At 68.6% G+C, this 15,189-nt stretch overlaps 4 protein-coding genes across 4 annotated transcripts; 2 read left to right on the plus strand and 2 right to left on the minus strand.

Annotated features, from left to right (window-relative positions):
* Positions 1-10: 10 nt before the first annotated feature.
* Positions 11-1,425, plus strand: FA09DRAFT_321198 (18S rRNA biogenesis protein; the record flags this gene model as incomplete). Its single annotated transcript, XM_025741009.1, has 4 exons — positions 11-254; positions 347-522; positions 579-925; positions 983-1,425. The coding sequence occupies 4 exons, from the start codon at positions 11-13 to the stop codon at positions 1,410-1,412; spliced, it is 1,197 nt and encodes a 398-aa protein (XP_025596798.1). The 3' UTR covers positions 1,413-1,425.
* Positions 1,426-1,475: 50 nt separating this feature from the next.
* FA09DRAFT_321201 (sodium/hydrogen exchanger) lies at positions 1,476-4,164 on the minus strand. The gene is made up of 6 exons (XM_025741010.1): positions 3,663-4,164; positions 3,486-3,562; positions 3,222-3,428; positions 2,935-3,167; positions 2,770-2,879; positions 1,476-2,712 (listed from the first exon to the last, which is right to left on the minus strand). The coding sequence occupies exons 1-6, from the start codon at positions 4,080-4,082 to the stop codon at positions 1,516-1,518; spliced, it is 2,244 nt and encodes a 747-aa protein (XP_025596799.1). The 5' UTR covers positions 4,083-4,164; the 3' UTR covers positions 1,476-1,515.
* A 1,032-nt stretch (positions 4,165-5,196) lies between these two features.
* FA09DRAFT_300049 (GTP-binding protein ypt1) lies at positions 5,197-6,642 on the plus strand (the record flags this gene model as incomplete). The annotated part of the gene is made up of 9 exons (XM_025740318.1): positions 5,197-5,216; positions 5,310-5,407; positions 5,531-5,595; positions 5,915-6,011; positions 6,070-6,203; positions 6,272-6,309; positions 6,365-6,405; positions 6,463-6,484; positions 6,540-6,642. 9 exons carry the CDS (start codon positions 5,197-5,199, stop codon positions 6,640-6,642), a joined length of 618 nt encoding a protein of 205 aa, XP_025596800.1.
* Positions 6,643-6,677: 35 nt separating this feature from the next.
* Positions 6,678-14,739, minus strand: FA09DRAFT_331378 (hypothetical protein). The gene is made up of 6 exons (XM_025742999.1): positions 10,462-14,739; positions 9,444-10,404; positions 8,185-9,386; positions 8,024-8,125; positions 7,051-7,968; positions 6,678-6,996 (listed from the first exon to the last, which is right to left on the minus strand). The coding sequence occupies exons 1-6, from the start codon at positions 14,504-14,506 to the stop codon at positions 6,947-6,949; spliced, it is 7,278 nt and encodes a 2,425-aa protein (XP_025596801.1). The 5' UTR covers positions 14,507-14,739; the 3' UTR covers positions 6,678-6,946.
* Between the last annotated feature and the right edge of the window lie 450 nt (positions 14,740-15,189).

A 15,189-nucleotide genomic window follows, 5' to 3' on the forward strand; every position in this document is an offset into this window, starting at 1 on the left:
CGCTGCTGCGATGCCCTCGGCCTCCTCCTCCTCCTCCGCCGCCGCCGCGCCCGGGCGCACACAATACCTGCGTCTGCGCGGCCACGCTGCGTTCCGCCAGCGCCTCGTCCTCGCCTGCCTCACCGGGCGGCCGCTGCGCATCGACGGCATCCGTGCCGAGGATGCCGAGCCTGGCATCCGCGACTTTGAGGCTGGCTTCCTGCGCCTGCTGGAGAAGTGCACCAACGGCAGCGTCGTCGAGATCGGCTACACGGGTGAGTGCCGGTGCAGTCGGCGCTGCAAGTCATGAGCGGGCTGCATGCCGCTGCAGAGCACTTGGAGCGTTAGCTCACCGCGTCTTGCAAAGGCACGTCCATCTCGTTTCGCCCGGGCACGATCAGTGGAGGCGATGTAGTGCACGACTGCGGCACGGCGCGGCCCGTCGGCTACTTCCTCGAGTGGCTCGCTCTGCTTGCGCCCTTTGCGAAGAAGGAGCTGCGCCTCACGCTCAAGGGCATCACGACGGGCGAAGGAGATCTTGGAGTGAGCCATGTGCGCTGCTGACTGTTCTGCTGCCGCCACTGACGTGCCTACTCCAGGTGGACTTGCTGCGGACTGTGACGCTGCCGCTTCTCTCGCAGTTTCTGCCCGAGGGCACGAGCTTCGCGGCGCCTTTGGAGCTGCGTGTCCTGTCGCGCGGCATGCCGCCGCTCGGCGGCGGCTCGGTGCAGTTCCGCTGCCCGCTCTTGCCGACGACGACGGGCCTGCGCACACTCGACTTCACCTCAGCCGGCCGCGTTCGCCGCCTGAGAGGCGTTGCCAGCGCCGCCCGTGTCAGCCCGAACATGGCCAGCAGACTGGTGGATAAGAGCCGTGGCATCCTCGGCCGCTACGTGCCTGATCTCTACGTCTTCGCGGATGTGTTCCGAGGCGAGGAGGCCGGCAAGTGAGTACGCCGCATTGCGGCGCGAAGGTGGCGCTCACACGGTCGTGTCTTGCTCAGATCGCCAGGATTCGCCCTGTCTCTCGTCTCCACGTCCACGACGGGCGTGCTCCACTGCGCCGAGGCGCTGTCTGGCCCCGGCGTGCCGCCCGAGGACGTGGCGGAGCGCGCATCGCACGCGCTGCTGTGTGAGATTGCGAATGGCGGCTGCGTCGGCCGGTCGCACCAGGCACACGCGCTTCTCCTCATGGCGGTCGGCCCGGAGGACGTGGGTCACCTGCGTCTGGGCCAGCTCACGGCGAACGCCGTCCAGATGCTGCGCGACATCAAGGAGTTTACGGGCGTGAGCTTCAAGATCGCGCCGGCGCTCGACTCGGCCGCCGACGAGGCCGCAGCCGGCGACGACGAGGCAGAGCGGCCCAAGCGGCCGCAGGAGCTCATCATGAGCTGCGTTGGCTGTGGCGTGCGGGGCGCGCGCAAGGCCGCTTAGCGATGCCTCTCGGATGGCCGCCCCACGCACCGGGCTTGCACACTGGTCTCCCCTCGTCGTCACCTGCATTTGTACTCTATCATGCCATTCATCAGTCCGTGCCTCATCGCAGCCACGCATTGTCTGGCGGCCGAGAGCTTCGGTGGTCCACGCTGCTTTGGCGGGCGCTGGTCGGCGTGAAGGCGCCGGAGACGCGCCTGCTGGCTGGGCGCGATACGCTGACGTCCTCGTCAGAGCCGCCTCGACTGCCGGAGCGGCGCATCGGGTGTCGTGCGCCGCGCGTGCCGGTCCCGGCCCCCAGCCGACGCACGTCGCCGTCGTCGTCGCTCTCGCTGAGGCCCTCGTCTGCGTCTCGCTCGCCCGGCGGCGCCCAGCCAGTGTCGCCCGGCATGCCCCAGACGATCTGGTCTGCGGCGGCGTCGTCTGCGGCCGCGGCAGCCGCGGACGCTGCAGCATCGGCTCGTCGTGCGGCACGGCGCTCTTCGTGCTTGCGCGAGGCGACGCTGTTCGTGAAGAGCGGCGTGAGATACCGCTGGTCGAGCGTGCTGAACCAGCGGCCGTCGCGCATGATCAGGCCGGCGCGGTCGAGGAAGGCGCGCACGCTGTGGTCCTCCGTCGCAGCCAGCGCTTCCGAGTTGACGCCGGCGACGCCGTGCGAGGCTCCTGGCAAGACGTCGTCGGACATTGCGCTAGCGCCATCTTCTTCGTCGCCCAGATCGTCGTCGCGATACAGAGGCCGCGAGTCAGGCGCGCTCTTCGCGCCGCGGGAGGAAGAGTAGCCTTGACGGCGCCGCACGCCGGCCATCCGCACCTGGCGGGCATTGACGAAGCCAGCCTCATCTTCGTCTGACGAACCCTCCTCGTCCTCCACGCCCGTCCGGATGCCGAGGATCTGCAGCATCTGCGCCGTTGTGCCGCCGAACGCGACTACGGTGATGACGACTGCGACGAGTACGGTGGTCTGCAGCGCAGCCGCATTCTGGCCCTCGATGCCGGCGCTGAGCGCGAAGCCGACCGCTCCGCGCAGGCCCGCCCAGAAGAGCATCATCTGGTACTCCTGCGATAGCTCCTCGTCGTGCGCCGCCTGTACGCGCATCGCCCCGGGCGGGCCACGCCGCGCACGGCGGGCATTGCGCGCGCGCTTGAAGGCATTAACGAGCGCGGCGATCGGAAAGACGGCGCAGTACCTTGAGGCTACGACGGCCGCGACCGTGACGATGATGAAGAGCGGCTTGTAGACCAGCTGACTCTGCGTGAACAGGCTGAGGCCGAGGTAGATGAAGATGAAGTTCTCAGACAGCTGCAAGGGCGATGAGAGGTCAGCAGGGCACTGGCACGAGCTACCAGACGTGCGCACATTGGCGAGGGTCTGGAAGATGTACTTTGTTGCGCGCTGCGTCCGCCGCGACATGTTATGGTAGGCGTAGTGCTTGAGCGTGATGCCGCAGAAGAGCAGCGAGACGATGCCTGGCGGGCGGTGTGGTCAGCGCCGCGCAGCGGACACTCGCCCCACCGGACTCACCTCCCATGCCCACGCCGTTGCTGAAGAAGTAGCTCGTGTAGGCGATCAGCGCGACGAGGCAGCTCTCCAGCTGCGGATAGGCGCTCAGGCGCGAGTGCTTGAGCATCAGACTGCAGCCCAGCCCAAAGCAGACGCCGAGCGCCATGCTGAAGGTGAAGACGAAGAGGAAGAGCCCGAGGCCGTGGAAGAGCGTCGAGATCGAGATTGGCTGGCCGCGGAACGTGGAGAGCACGCTGGAGACGACCTCAGATGGGCACCTATGCAGCGCGCTGCGGAGCCAGACTCACTCGAACATCACGATGGACACGGCGTCGTTGAGGATCGACTCGCCGAAGATGACACTGTACAGCTGCGGGTCGACCTTGTACGTGTTGAAGATGGCGAGGATCGTGACGGGGTCCGTCGCACTCAGCGTCGAGCCAAAGATCAGACACTCGAGCAGCGTCAGGGAGATCGACTCGAGATGCAGCAGCGACCAGAGGTAGACCAGCACACTGTACTGCAAGATCAGCTCGCTGTCTCCTGCCCGCACGCACGCACACGGCACTCACCCGATGACGATGGCGCTGATGAACGTGCCCGCGAAGGCGAACGTGAGGATCACGCCAAAGTTGCGGAAGAAGTTCTCCTATCAAGCGCAAAAGCATCAGGTCCTGCAACCCCAGGATACTTCACATCCGGATCTTCTGCCGCCGCTGCAGACCTCCACGCGCCGCACTCCTGCTCACCTGGCGCAGATCGTAGCCGCTGCTGAGGATGATCGGCGGCAGCAGCACGTTGAGCATGATGGTGTTGGAGAAGCTGAGCATGTTCTGCACCTGCTCGCCCGGCCCGACGCGCAGCGCGGCGCCGACGACCATGCCGGCAAAGAGGCCGACGATGGTCTCGTGCACGGCGGTGATCTTCTTGATCTTGAGGTAGTAGCTCGTCCAGAAGGAGAAGATGAGGAGCAGCAGCACGAGGAAGAGGGCGAGCGACGAGTCGCGCTCAGCCTGCTCGGCCGGCGGCGGCACGGGGTGTGCCGACGGCGACGCCGACGCCGTGGGCAGCAGCGAGGCGAGCGAGCTGGCCAGCGTGCTCGTCAGCGAGCCGTCGCCGGCGCTGAGCGTCGACGTGGCCGGCGGCGGGTCGAAGACGCCGTTGCCCATGGCCGGCAGCGGGCGGGGGATGCGGGCTGCGGCGGCAGAGGGGTAGACGCAGGGCTGCGTGCGGCGCTGCGGGCAGGGAGCGGTGGATGTGGAAGGAGACGAAGAGGCGCCGCAACCGGCCGTCGGGGTCGGTGTGGGCGCCGCTGCTCTGCTGCAGCCTGACGCCGTCCTGCCGCGCCGCGCGCGCTCTCTCGTCTGCGGGACACGGGACCCCCGGCAGCGACCGCTGCGACCCCGTCTTGGACTCGCGGCGCCTCTTTCTTTCTTTCTAGACTGACATCGCACAAGCACAGGCGATCGTCCAGCTGGAGCTCATACCAGGCCGTGGCGCTGTGCGGCGCTGGCGGCAGCGACGCCTTCGCGAAGCATCCGCGGCCGGCGCCCTGCCGAGCAGCAGCATGAAGGGACGTGCGCGTCGCCGGCTCCGGCGCGCCTGAGCGACTGCTAGGCGTGAAACAAGGGCAGTGCCGCCTAGGCCACCCTCGCAGCCGCCCGCTGTGCGCTTGGCGGGCGCTCAGCCGCTTGTACGATGCCAGATATGCAGCGGTGCTTGTGCAAATGAGAGCTAGGGCTACTCAGCCTCCCTTGCCAAGCCACAGGAGGACTGGCGTGGAGACGAGACACCGCGCTTTTCGGCGCAGGCCGTGCGCAAGTAGGCTCGACTTCGCCTCATACTGCTCGAGGATGGTTGAGACCCGACTCGACGCCATGCTGAGCTTCTTCTGTGCATTTTGCAGCCTACTGCTGGGGCTGTCACAGCGCCCGATGTGCCGCTGCGGCGAGCGCTGCCTTGTCCCTTCACCATGGACGTGCCTCGCAAAGGGGCTCGCAGCAGTCGGCGCAGCACCGATGTGGCAGCGTCTGCGCGGCGCGGCCGGCGCGGCGGCGGCGGCTGCCGCTGAGTCGCGCTCTATGCTGCTGCCGCCGTGCCTGCCTGCCGGCCGCGCCGTCGCCTCGCGCCGCGCGCCGCCGCAACGTCAAAGCGGCGTGGCGTGCCACGGCTGCGCGGCGCAGGCGGAGTGCCTGGCCCGGCGACGCGCGCACACGCCGCCCGCACCTGCCGTTGCACCACCACCTCTCTCTCTCCCCTCATCGCACCCGCACGCTGCCCGCCATGAACCCCGAGTACGACTAGTGAGTGCCAGCTGGCTGCAGCACGTCGCGTTGCCGAGCGACTGCGCCCGCCAGAGCGCACATTGCCGCAGCATGCTCATACAACCCGCGCAGCCTCTTCAAGCTGCTGCTCATCGGCGACTCGGGCACCGGCAAGTCCTGCCTGCTGCTGCGCTTTGCCGACGACACCTACACCGAGAGCTACATCTCCAGTGAGTCGCATCTCGCCGCGTCCAGGCTGACGGGCTGCTGCAGCTCGAGGGCAGCAGCCACGGGCTCGCTTGGGCGGGGCATGCTGTCGGCCGCTGCGCAGTGCTGACACGCGCGCCGCTCAGCCATCGGTGTCGACTTCAAGATCCGCAGCCTGGAGTTTGAGGGCAAGACGATCAAGCTGCAGATCGTGAGTGCCGCAAGCGCTGGACCCAGGGTCGAGAGGAGCCCGGCGCGTCGCGCAAGCGGTCTAGAGATGGGGCGCTAGTCGGCTTGCGCGGGCCCACGTCTGGCTGGAGCCAGATAGAGCATGGCTACGCGGCCAGATGCGCGGCCCGACTGGCCGCCCTGCGACGCAGATGGATGTGAAGTGGCAGGCTCGCGCACAGCTGCCTTGAGGCCGGAAAGCACCGGATCGATGCCGGGAGATGCTGTGCTGGCGGCGCGATGGAAGCGGGTCGATAGAGAAGAGGCGCAACCTGGTCAGTGCCTAATGCTTGCCTTTACAGTGGGACACGGCAGGACAGGAGCGCTTCCGGACCATCACCTCGTCGTACTACCGCGGCGCACACGGCATCATCGTCGTGTACGATGTCACGGACCAGGGTGAGGGCACGGCGTTGCATCGATGCGCCAGGAGCGTAGACTTACACGCGCCGGCCAGACACGTTCGCGAACGTCAAGCAGTGGCTGCAGGAGATCGACCGGTACGCCTGCGAGGGCGTCAACAAGCTCATGGTCGGCAACAAGAGCGACCTGACGAGCAAGAAGGTCGTCGAGTACAACACCGCCAAGGAGGTATGTTGCCGCTGCGTCATGCCGCGCTGTGCCGGACACTGACGCTTGTGGTTCGTGCGCGTCTGCAGTTCGCAGACCAGCTCAACATCCCCTTCCTGGAGACGAGGTGCGGCGCGCCTCGGGTCTGCTGCGGTGTCAGCTGCTGAACACGATCCCTACAGTGCCAAGGCATCGACGAACGTCGAGCAAGCATTCCTGACCAGTGAGTCGGCGAGCTTGGCACGCCCTGCTTTGCACCTGCTAACACGCGTCTCTGCAGTGGCCAAGCAGATCAAGGACCGGTGCGGCGTCCGACTCCCCAGCTCTGCGTGCCTCTGCTCACGCTCCACTTCGCAGTATGGGCTCGACGGCCGTCAACAACGCCGCGGGCGGCAAGTCGAACGTCAAGCTCGGACAGGGCCAGTCCGTCGGCGAGAACGCACAGGGCGGCTGCTGCTAGACTCTGCGCGCTCCGTGTCTGTGCCTCTGGTGGATCTGGTCCAATTACTACCCTTCTAGCTCCGTCGCTGGGTGCAGTCGTCGCTGTCGCACAGGCATGCGGTAGGAGCTGGCGTCAGGGATCGCGCGCGCAACGTGCATCTCCGCACGCGTCAGCAGCCTGGGTCAAGCGGAGCAGTGCGTGGCGCGCTGCCGACGGGCTGCTCTCGGCAGGTCGTGCACAGGCGCAGCATGCATTGAGACCGGCACAAATAAGGGAGCAGATGTAGGGTATGAAGTGAAGGGACTCGGAGGCCGCGCAGGGATCAGGCGGCCCCCTGACTTGCGTGGAAGCGCGGGTCAAGCAGGGTAATGGCTGCGCATGGAGGTCAGCGGCGGTGCGGAGGGGTCATGGGCCACAGCTGCGCACCTTCGGTTGCATCGAGGTATATGCTGTCTTCGCGGCCGGCCGCGCCCTCGCGCGCGCCGCCGGGACGCCGCTGGGCGAAGAGCTTGGCCATCTCGGGCGCCGAGGCGTCGTGGACGGGCGGCGACGAGGTGGCGAGCGTCTCGAGTCTGTCGGCCGACTCAGACGGCGCCGAGGACAGCGCTGCGCTGCTCTGCGACGCGCTTCCGGCCGTGAAGGCGAACTCGGGCGAGGCGTCGGTCTCGACGCTTGGCGTCACGGCCGGCGTGGCGAAGGTCGAGGTGGCCCCGGCCTCGTCTGTGGAGCTCTCGTGCTGGCCTTCGTCGACGTCCAGCACGGGCGGCAGGCCGGCAGGCTTGGCCTCGACGATGGTGCTCTCGCCCTCGAGCTCCGCTTCCGGCTCAGGCTCGGGCTCCGGCTCGAAGAGCCAGTCATGCGTCGTGATGATGAGCTTGACGATGTGCGCTGCTCGGCCGATGTTGCCGAACGACTGCGCCACGCTCGCGGGGCCGGGCGGTGGGTTCAGCAGCGACGTGCCGAAGACGAGGCCGATGTTGTGCGGCGCCATAAGGTTGCGCTCGCCCTCCTCGACGACGCGCGCCAGATGCTCCGAGACGCGGCGCAGCACGTCAAAGTGCGGCTTGGGGAACTCCCAGATGATGTCGCGGATGGCGTACAGGCGCTCCTCGTGGTCCTCGATGCGCTCGGCGTCGATGAGGGCGTTGTAGAAGGCAAACGGCACGGCCGGCTCCGGCAGGTCGCGGAACCACTGCTTGATCGCGCCGGCGATGGTGTGCACGTCGCTGAAGTCGCCCTGTGCCAGGTCGATCGTGTCGGCCGGCTGCTTGCTGAAGGCGACCTTGAGGCCCTCGATGGCACTCTTGGCGCCCGAGATGCGGTAGATGCCCTGCTCCAGCAGGCCTGGGCGTCGTAGCGTCAGCAGCGAAGCGAGCCGCGGAGACACGACATCACTTACCTCTTGCCTCGACCTCAGCCAGCATGCGCTCAAGGCCCAGGGGCACGCTCCGCCCGTCGCGCTCGGCGAGGGTCATGATCGGAATGCTGTACAGCGGCATTACTGCAAAGAGCGGCATGTCAGCTACGCAGCTTGAGCCCATGAGCAGCCGCTCGACTCACCAGCAGCGCGGCCGTTCTTGCCCAGTCGGTTGGCATCGGTCGAGCGCGCGACCGCGTACTGCTTGGCAGCCTTCTCCAGCTCGCTGAACCACTCTGCGGCGTCGCTCTGCGAGGGCGCCTGGAACAGGTGATTGTCGCCGTCGGCAGAGGACAAGTGGAAGACGTGCGAGCGCTGCGAGTTCAGCCACGGCACGATGCGAGCGGAACCGACGCGGATGGTCAGTGCCGGCTTCTGGGCGGGCACGGCGTCGATGAGCTCGGCCGCCGAGCGCGTGACGACATCGGCCTTCTCGCTCGGCCGCATGGCGCCTCGGAACAGTGCTGTCACGCGGCGAGCCCGCTTCTCGACGGAGCTTGCCGCAGGCGGGCCTACTGCCGCGGGTGGCAGTGGGCCATTGACGCCGGGTGCCGACAGGCTCGTGCGCATAGCGGTGTCTGCAGAGCTCTGCGCTCGGGCAGCTGCCTGAGCAAGGTGGGCGGCATGCTCGAGGAGCTCGAACGCAGCGCGGTCGCGGCGATGCTTCTCTTGCTGGTCGGCCGTGTACGAGGCCAGCGGCTTGGCGAGGCGCAGCTTCGAGGCCGGCAGGAGAGGTGCCGCCGCAGCTTCCTGTGCTGCATCCTCCTTGAACATGCGCCGGTCCCAGGCGACCTTGCGCAGAGCGGTCTGCATAGCGTTGAGGCGCGCGCCGGCCAGCTCGACCATGCGTGCGTCGGCCTCGGCGGGGCGAATGCGCATCGACGAGTCGATGAGGTTCCAGACCGTGCGCGACTTGTCAAAGTCGATGAGCGTGCTGTCCGCCTGCACCAGATCGGACGTACGCGTCACGGCCTCGGCGAGCGACTTGAGGATCCAGCCCACGTCTGGCGTGCTCGACTGCTCGGTCGCGTCGTTGAATGCGGCGGCGCCACGGCCCGACGGGAGCAGACCCGTGAGGCTATCGCCGTTGGCTTCGCGAGCCGCAGCAACGCCGTGCCATGCTCGCACAAAGATGCGACTCTCTGAAGCAGTAAGGCTGCCGACGATGACGCTCTCGACGAATGAGGCGATCGTCGGCTCGCGGAAGGGCCCGGCAGGAGCAAACGGGCCCGACGCCTCGTCGTCCATCCGCAGGCGGGCCATGCGCGCGCGGCAGATCCGCACGGCGTCGATCAGCTTGGCAAGCCGAGCCTGCCGCCGCTCGAGACCGATCCGAGACTCGATGCTGCAAAGGGGAGCGTCAGCGACTCTGCCAAGCCCGGACGAGCGCAGCGTGACTCACATGTGGATCGCGATCCATCCGCGCAGCAAGTTCTGCGCGGCGCACGCATCACGAAGCGCAGGAGGCAGGCGCTGGTGCAGCGACGGCGCGTCTCGCGCATCGCCCGGCTGGCGCAGGTGCTCGAGCAGCTTGTACATGTTTGGCGGCAGAGCCGTCTCCTCGGCAGCGCCCGCATTGCCCGCGCGCGTGTGCCAGCCGGTTGGCGAGGCAGCCTGGTGCTCAAAGAGCTCCGCGGCGATGAGCAAGTCGCGCTCGACGACCTTGTCGAAGAAGACGGCGGCGATGGACTCGAGGAAGTTGACGAGCTCCGGCGGAGACGCACGGTCGAAGTCGAGCTCGACGCTCTGTGCCCGGTCGCCGGCTGAGCTGGGCGCCTCGGATGTGCTGGCCGCCGCGCTCGGCTGTTCCGGCGGCCGCACATTCGCGCACATGACGCTGGTGCGCAGCGTCGCGCCGAGCTCGCTCAGCGCCGAGCTGATCTTATCGTAGTCCGGGTCGTCGGCACGCGACGTCGTCAAGCTGTTGCGCACGACTGCAAATGACAGTGCCGAGTTGTAAAGCTCGGCGTCGTCGGCAAAGTCCTGCGGGCAGCGCTGCGCCCACGTGTGCAGGAGCGAGATGACGCCGATGCGGATGCGCGTAGCGATGTCCCAGTCGACGGGCTCGGTGCGAGTGGCAGCGACGTCGCCGCGCGACCACGACGGGAAGGGGCTCGAGGAGCGGTGCTGCATCGGCAGCGCCATCTCGCGGCTGGCATTGATGGCAGCCGAAAAGCGCTTGACGAGAAAGTCGAAGAGCACCAGCGGCGCGCAGATGCGCCGGAACGTCGCCAGAAAGACACTGCGGAATGCGGCCACGTCCATCGTGAGGCGGGCGCGCCGCACCGGGCTCAGCGGCGCCTCTCCCTGGTCGTCTGACGTATTTGCAGACAGGTGCTGCACGCCCATGACCAGAACGTCGACTATAGCGCAGACAGGTCAGCAGAGTACATGCGCGGGTCGCGCACTCTTGTACATACCGAGACGCTCTAGCGTGGCCGCCTTGACTACCACGTGCAGCGGCGCTGCGGCTACCTCGACCATCGAGCTGCGGTTCGACGCCGGCAGACTGGATCGCTTCGACGCCTGCGACAGCGGGCGCGAGCCTCTACTCATCTCCTGCGAGAAGCGCTTGTTCGTCATGGGCGAAGACGGCAGGCTCAGCGACGCCTCCGGCACGACGCCGAGCACCAGCTCGGCGCCGATGCGGATGTACATCTCGTCAGAGCCTCCCAGCGTCTGGGCGGAAGACCACTCGGCAATGCCCGCGAACGGCAGCGAGCGCGAGACGCGTGCGCCCGGCGGGAACGTGCGCGACCGCACGAGCGAGGCACCCATCAGGGGCGAACCGGCAAGCGCCGGTCGGGGCTGCGGCGTACGTTGGGTGATGGTGCTGTCGGGTGTGTTTGTCGCGCTGCCGCCGCCGAGACGGGGCCACTTGCCGGCATCGCTGCGACGCGTGCTTGCGCCGCCGGAGATGAGCGAGCAGATGCGCTCGCGCTCGACGAGCGACAGATTCGGCAGCGGCTCGGAGAAGATGAGCGGCGCGATGGCGCAGGCACCGGTGACTTGCGTCAGCGGCGGGCGCCAACGCAGATCCAGGTGGCCCAGACTGCGAGGCTCAGCCTGCAGCGACACCGGCAGGTACCTGGCCAGATCGCTCTCGCCCTCCTGCGTTGAAGGCCTGCCAACGCTGCCCTGGATGCCGAGCTCCATGAGGCTCTGCAGCGCCCGCTGGTACTCGGGCAGCGCAGGGCGGACGCCAGGATAGACGCGCGTGGCGGGCGTGGCCATGCGTGCTGTCCAGGCTCGCACGAGAGCTTCTCCTCGCTCGGCCACGCGAGTGGCATCGGCAAAGTGCAGTTGCTGCGCCGCGACCCGCGTGGTGCTGCCGCCGACGAGCGCATTGCCGAGGAACGGCAGCACTTCCACAGGCTGCCCATCCAGGGTCTTGACGAGGTCCATCTTGCCTGCACTGGCGAAATTCGCGCCCAGAATCAGCGGAGAGATGGCCGTGTCGCGGGCAAGGCTGCCGTCGGTCCAGCCGAGCTTGGCAAGCTGCGGCGCCCAGATCTTGCTGATAATGTTGCGGTCGTTGAGTGCGACGTAGCGCCACGTCTGGTCCAGCCGCGCCACCGGCCGCGAGCAAAGCGCAGCACAGACAGCAGCCCAGCCAGCGAGGTCGCCGTAGCTGAGCAGGAAGGACGCGACGGCGATCCAGTGCCGCACGAGCGCGGCACGCTGCCGCGGCGCGCCAGACGACAGCTCTGAGCGCCGCACCGAGGTCGGTCGGCTGTCGGCGTCCTCGAGAATCTGGTCCAGCACGAGCCTCGTGATCATGTGCGGGCTTGTCGCATCGAAACTGAGCAGCGCCATCGAAGCCGGCGCAGCCTGCTTGTGCGCAGCAAGACGGCCGAGCGAGAGCGGCGCCGTCAGCAGTGCGCGCGACCGGTCGGCGTGAAACACCTGAATCTGCTGGGCGATCTCGCTGGGGTCAAGCTTCAGCAGCGCACCGGCGCGGAACCGGTGACGAGCCAGCTCGATTAGGTCGCCAGACGAAGCGCGCTCGCGGATGCTGGCGAGCCAGTCTGGCGCGTCGGCTGAGGTCGACACACCCTCGGCTTGCTCGCGCACGCTCTTCTCGAGGGCAGCGCGGGCGTCCGAACCTGCGGGCCACGTGTCGCGGACCAGGCTCTCGAGCAGCTCGATGATGCTCGCCTTGTCTGCCGAGTCAACGACGTAGTCTGCTGGCCGCGCTTCGATCAGCGCAGCGACGCGCGAGCGCACGGCCGCTTGGAATTGCGCAAGCTCAGCGTCTCGCGCATCTGTGAGCGGCGCGCCCTGCAGCATGTCGCCCCGCGTCAGCGACAGCGCCTCGACGGCCCACTTCTGCAGCGCCACGAGCAGCGAGAGCAGAGGGCGCCCGCTGCTCGTCATGGCGACCAGCGCGGCGTTGACGAAGAGGACGACGTCGCCAGCTGCGCTGTCGCTGCTTGGCGAGGCGGCATCCGGTGCTACAGCCGCGGCGGCAGCTGGCCGTTGGGTAGCAAACACGAGCTCGTGCGCCAGGCTCTCGGGCGAGCCGCTGAGGATGCGAGCGGCCCAGGTGCCTGGCGGCTCTGCGCTCTCGACCAAGACGAGATCGTGGTGCTTGTCCGGTGCGGCCCAAGGCAGCGGTCCGCGTGGCTGCGCAATTCGCGCTGCTACAGAATTCGGCGCTGAGGTGGCATCTGTTGTGCCGAGCGAGCGGTCAGTCGTGACAGAGACGGATGCGCCGGTGCTGTCGCCGCGCCGTGGAGGCGGACGATAGCCTGCGGGCGGCGAGGGTCCCGAGCCTGCCGAGCCGCCGCCACGCTGGCCGCCCGAGGTTGCTGCCAGCAGCTCCTGCGTGCCCAGGCTGCGCTTGATGGCGTCGGCGTCGGCGCCCAGGTCGCGCGCATACTGCGCTGCAGTCGCCTTTGACGTCGAGCCGGCCGGCAGCTCGCCGCGCACCACGGATGCAGGGAACAGCGCCTTGACCTCATCGGAGGCGCTGCTCGGCGGCTTGAAGAAGCACAGCTGGCCGTCGCGCAGCTGCACCTTGTACGCCTTCCAGCCCTTGCTGATGTCCTTCTCGCGCTCCTTGCCCTTGTCGTGGCCGTCGGCCAGCTGCGCCAGCGAGAGCGTCACGTTGGTGTTGCGGCTCAGGAAGCCCTGGTACTGCACGCCCGGCGGCAGCGGCCTTGGCTCTGCCGGAGTTGCGGCAGCCGCTCGCGCCTGCTGCAGCTGCTCCTGCGAGATCAGCGAGTCCTTGGGCGAAGACGAGAGCTTCGAGCCGCGCCGCTGGTGCCGCGTCGGGACCGCCATGAGCTTCTGCGGCTGTCCGCCCTGCGCCCAGGCGGAGCTCTGCGGCGTCGAGCTGAAGGGGATCATGCCGGCGGTGCTGCTGGGCCCGCCCGATGCTGATGCTGCATTCGGCGGAGCGCCGGCGTTCCAGCGCGGCGGCGCGATGCCGGGCGTGCCCGGCTGGCTCGTGCGCCCGGCCATCGTGCCGACATCGCTCGGGCGGCCCCAGTCCGGCGCAGGCACGCCGTGCTCGGCCCACGTGCCGTCTGGCCGCTGCCGGCTCTGACCCGCAGGCTGGGCGCGCGAAGACGACCCCGGCGCGGCGCCGAGACCCGTGCTGGGTCCAAAGGTCGGCGTCGTCGGCTGCGAGAGATCGTCGACGCTGCGCGAGAAGCCAATGTGCGGGCTCGGCGAGCGCAGGAAGTTGACGTCCTCGCTCGCCGACACCTTGCCCGACGAGCCCGCCGAGGGCGGCGACATGAGCGCCGGCCGCCCGGGCAGCGGCGGCAGGTCGACGGGCAGCGTGTTTGGCGAGGGAAACTCGGGCCGCGACGAGAGGTCGGACTGGCTCTTACTGAACTGCGCATAGCTGCCGCCGCCCTCGGCGCGCATGCCGAGCGACTTGCCGAGCGGGCTGTGCGAGAAGATGCCGCGGCCAGACTGGCCCGAGGCGCCGCCGCCGCTGGCGCCTGCTGCGGCATTGCGCGTCATGCTGGCGTTGGAGACCTTGCGGTCGCGGTGCCCGCCAAAGAAGCTGCGCTTCGTCGGGCTCGACAGCGCCGGCTCGTCGTGGCTCACGCTGGGCCGCCCGGGCGCGGGGTAGCGGCCAAAGTCGCTCACGCTCGAGCGATCGATGGAGAAGCCCTGGTAGAAGCCCGACGAGGCGTTCGACGACGAGTTGGAGGGCACGCGCGCGCGGCCCGAGCCGGCCTGGCGCGGGTACGAGTGTGCGCCCTCGGGCTCCTCGGCCTGGCTGGCGAGCGACGACATGGAGGGCGAGGGGTTGATGTTTGTCGCGCCGGCCGACGAGCTCATGTTGCTGCTGCTGCTCGCCGAGCTGGAGAAGGCCTTGGCCTTGGAGAAGAGAAAGTTGAGCGCCGACTGGCTGCGGCCGATGCCGCCGCCGCCCGAGGCGCTGCCGCTGCTGCCGGCGCCGGCATGCTGCGGCGCCTGCGTGGAGGATGCGTGCGGCGGCGGCATGGCATGGAGATGCACCTAGCGAAGTGCCCGAGGCGGCGGCACCGCAGGAGTGGCCTGCTCGGCTGCGTGGGCCTGCTAGGCTGCGTGCTGCGAGAGGGGCAGAGCACGGCCGTCGGAGCAGGAGAGCGGCGGCGGTGCGGTGCGCGTATGTGCGGTGCGGGGCAGCAGCGAGGCCACGGCCGGCAGCGGCGCTCGGGCGAGGAGAAGGGGATGCGAGAGCGAGCAGAAGGAGGTGAGAGTCGAGAGAGCGTCCGAGGCCGGTGGTGACCTCACGTCGGGGCTGCGTGCGCCGGGCAGCGGGCAAGGCAAGGCAAGGCAGGTGCTCAGCCAGGCGCAGCGTCGCACAAGCGCGCACGGCGCATGCACGGGCACGGCCCGGCGGCGCAGCACAGCAGGGCACGGCAGCAGCGCAAGCTCGCGCACGCCCTGCAGCGGCAGAGGCAGCGGCACCATGCACGCCGCCCGCCGACGCGTCTTGTGCGTCTCGACGCGCGGCGGGAGCAACGAAACAGCGGCGAGAGGGGCTGCGAGGGCAGCGAGGCACGGCAGCACAACGACAGGCACACCGCCCTCTTCCCCTCCTCGCAGCCGCGTGCCGTCTCCGCGGGACCTCGCTCCCGATGCCGTGACGGGCGCAGGCCGCGAGACGAGGTGCGAGCTGCACCCTGCATGCTGGACGGCCG

This window comes from Tilletiopsis washingtonensis (assembly GCF_003144115.1).
Source record: "Tilletiopsis washingtonensis strain MCA 4186 unplaced genomic scaffold FA09scaffold_17, whole genome shotgun sequence".
Taxonomy (NCBI): Eukaryota; Fungi; Basidiomycota; class Exobasidiomycetes; order Entylomatales; genus Tilletiopsis; species Tilletiopsis washingtonensis.

What these genes read in the sequence shown, in the direction of transcription:
- FA09DRAFT_321201 (XM_025741010.1), bottom strand. Translation starts at nt 4,082, where the DNA reads ATGGGCAACGGCGTCTTCGACCCGCCGCCGGCCACGTCGACGCTCAGC. An exon ending in ATCAGCGCCATCGTCATCGG is followed by an intron (nt 3,429 to 3,485) that starts GTGAGTGCCGTG and finishes CTTGCAGTACAG; the next exon opens with TGTGCTGGTCTACCTCTGGT. An exon ending in CAACGGCGTGGGCATGGGAG is followed by an intron (nt 2,880 to 2,934) that starts GTGAGTCCGGTG and finishes ACCGCCCGCCAG; the next exon opens with GCATCGTCTCGCTGCTCTTC.
- FA09DRAFT_331378 (XM_025742999.1), bottom strand. Translation starts at nt 14,506, where the DNA reads ATGCCGCCGCCGCACGCATCCTCCACGCAGGCGCCGCAGCATGCCGGC. An exon ending in GGCTGAGGTCGAGGCAAGAG is followed by an intron (nt 7,969 to 8,023) that starts GTAAGTGATGTC and finishes TACGACGCCCAG; the next exon opens with GCCTGCTGGAGCAGGGCATC. An exon ending in ATACCTCGATGCAACCGAAG is followed by an intron (nt 6,997 to 7,050) that starts GTGCGCAGCTGT and finishes CTCCATGCGCAG; the next exon opens with CCATTACCCTGCTTGACCCG.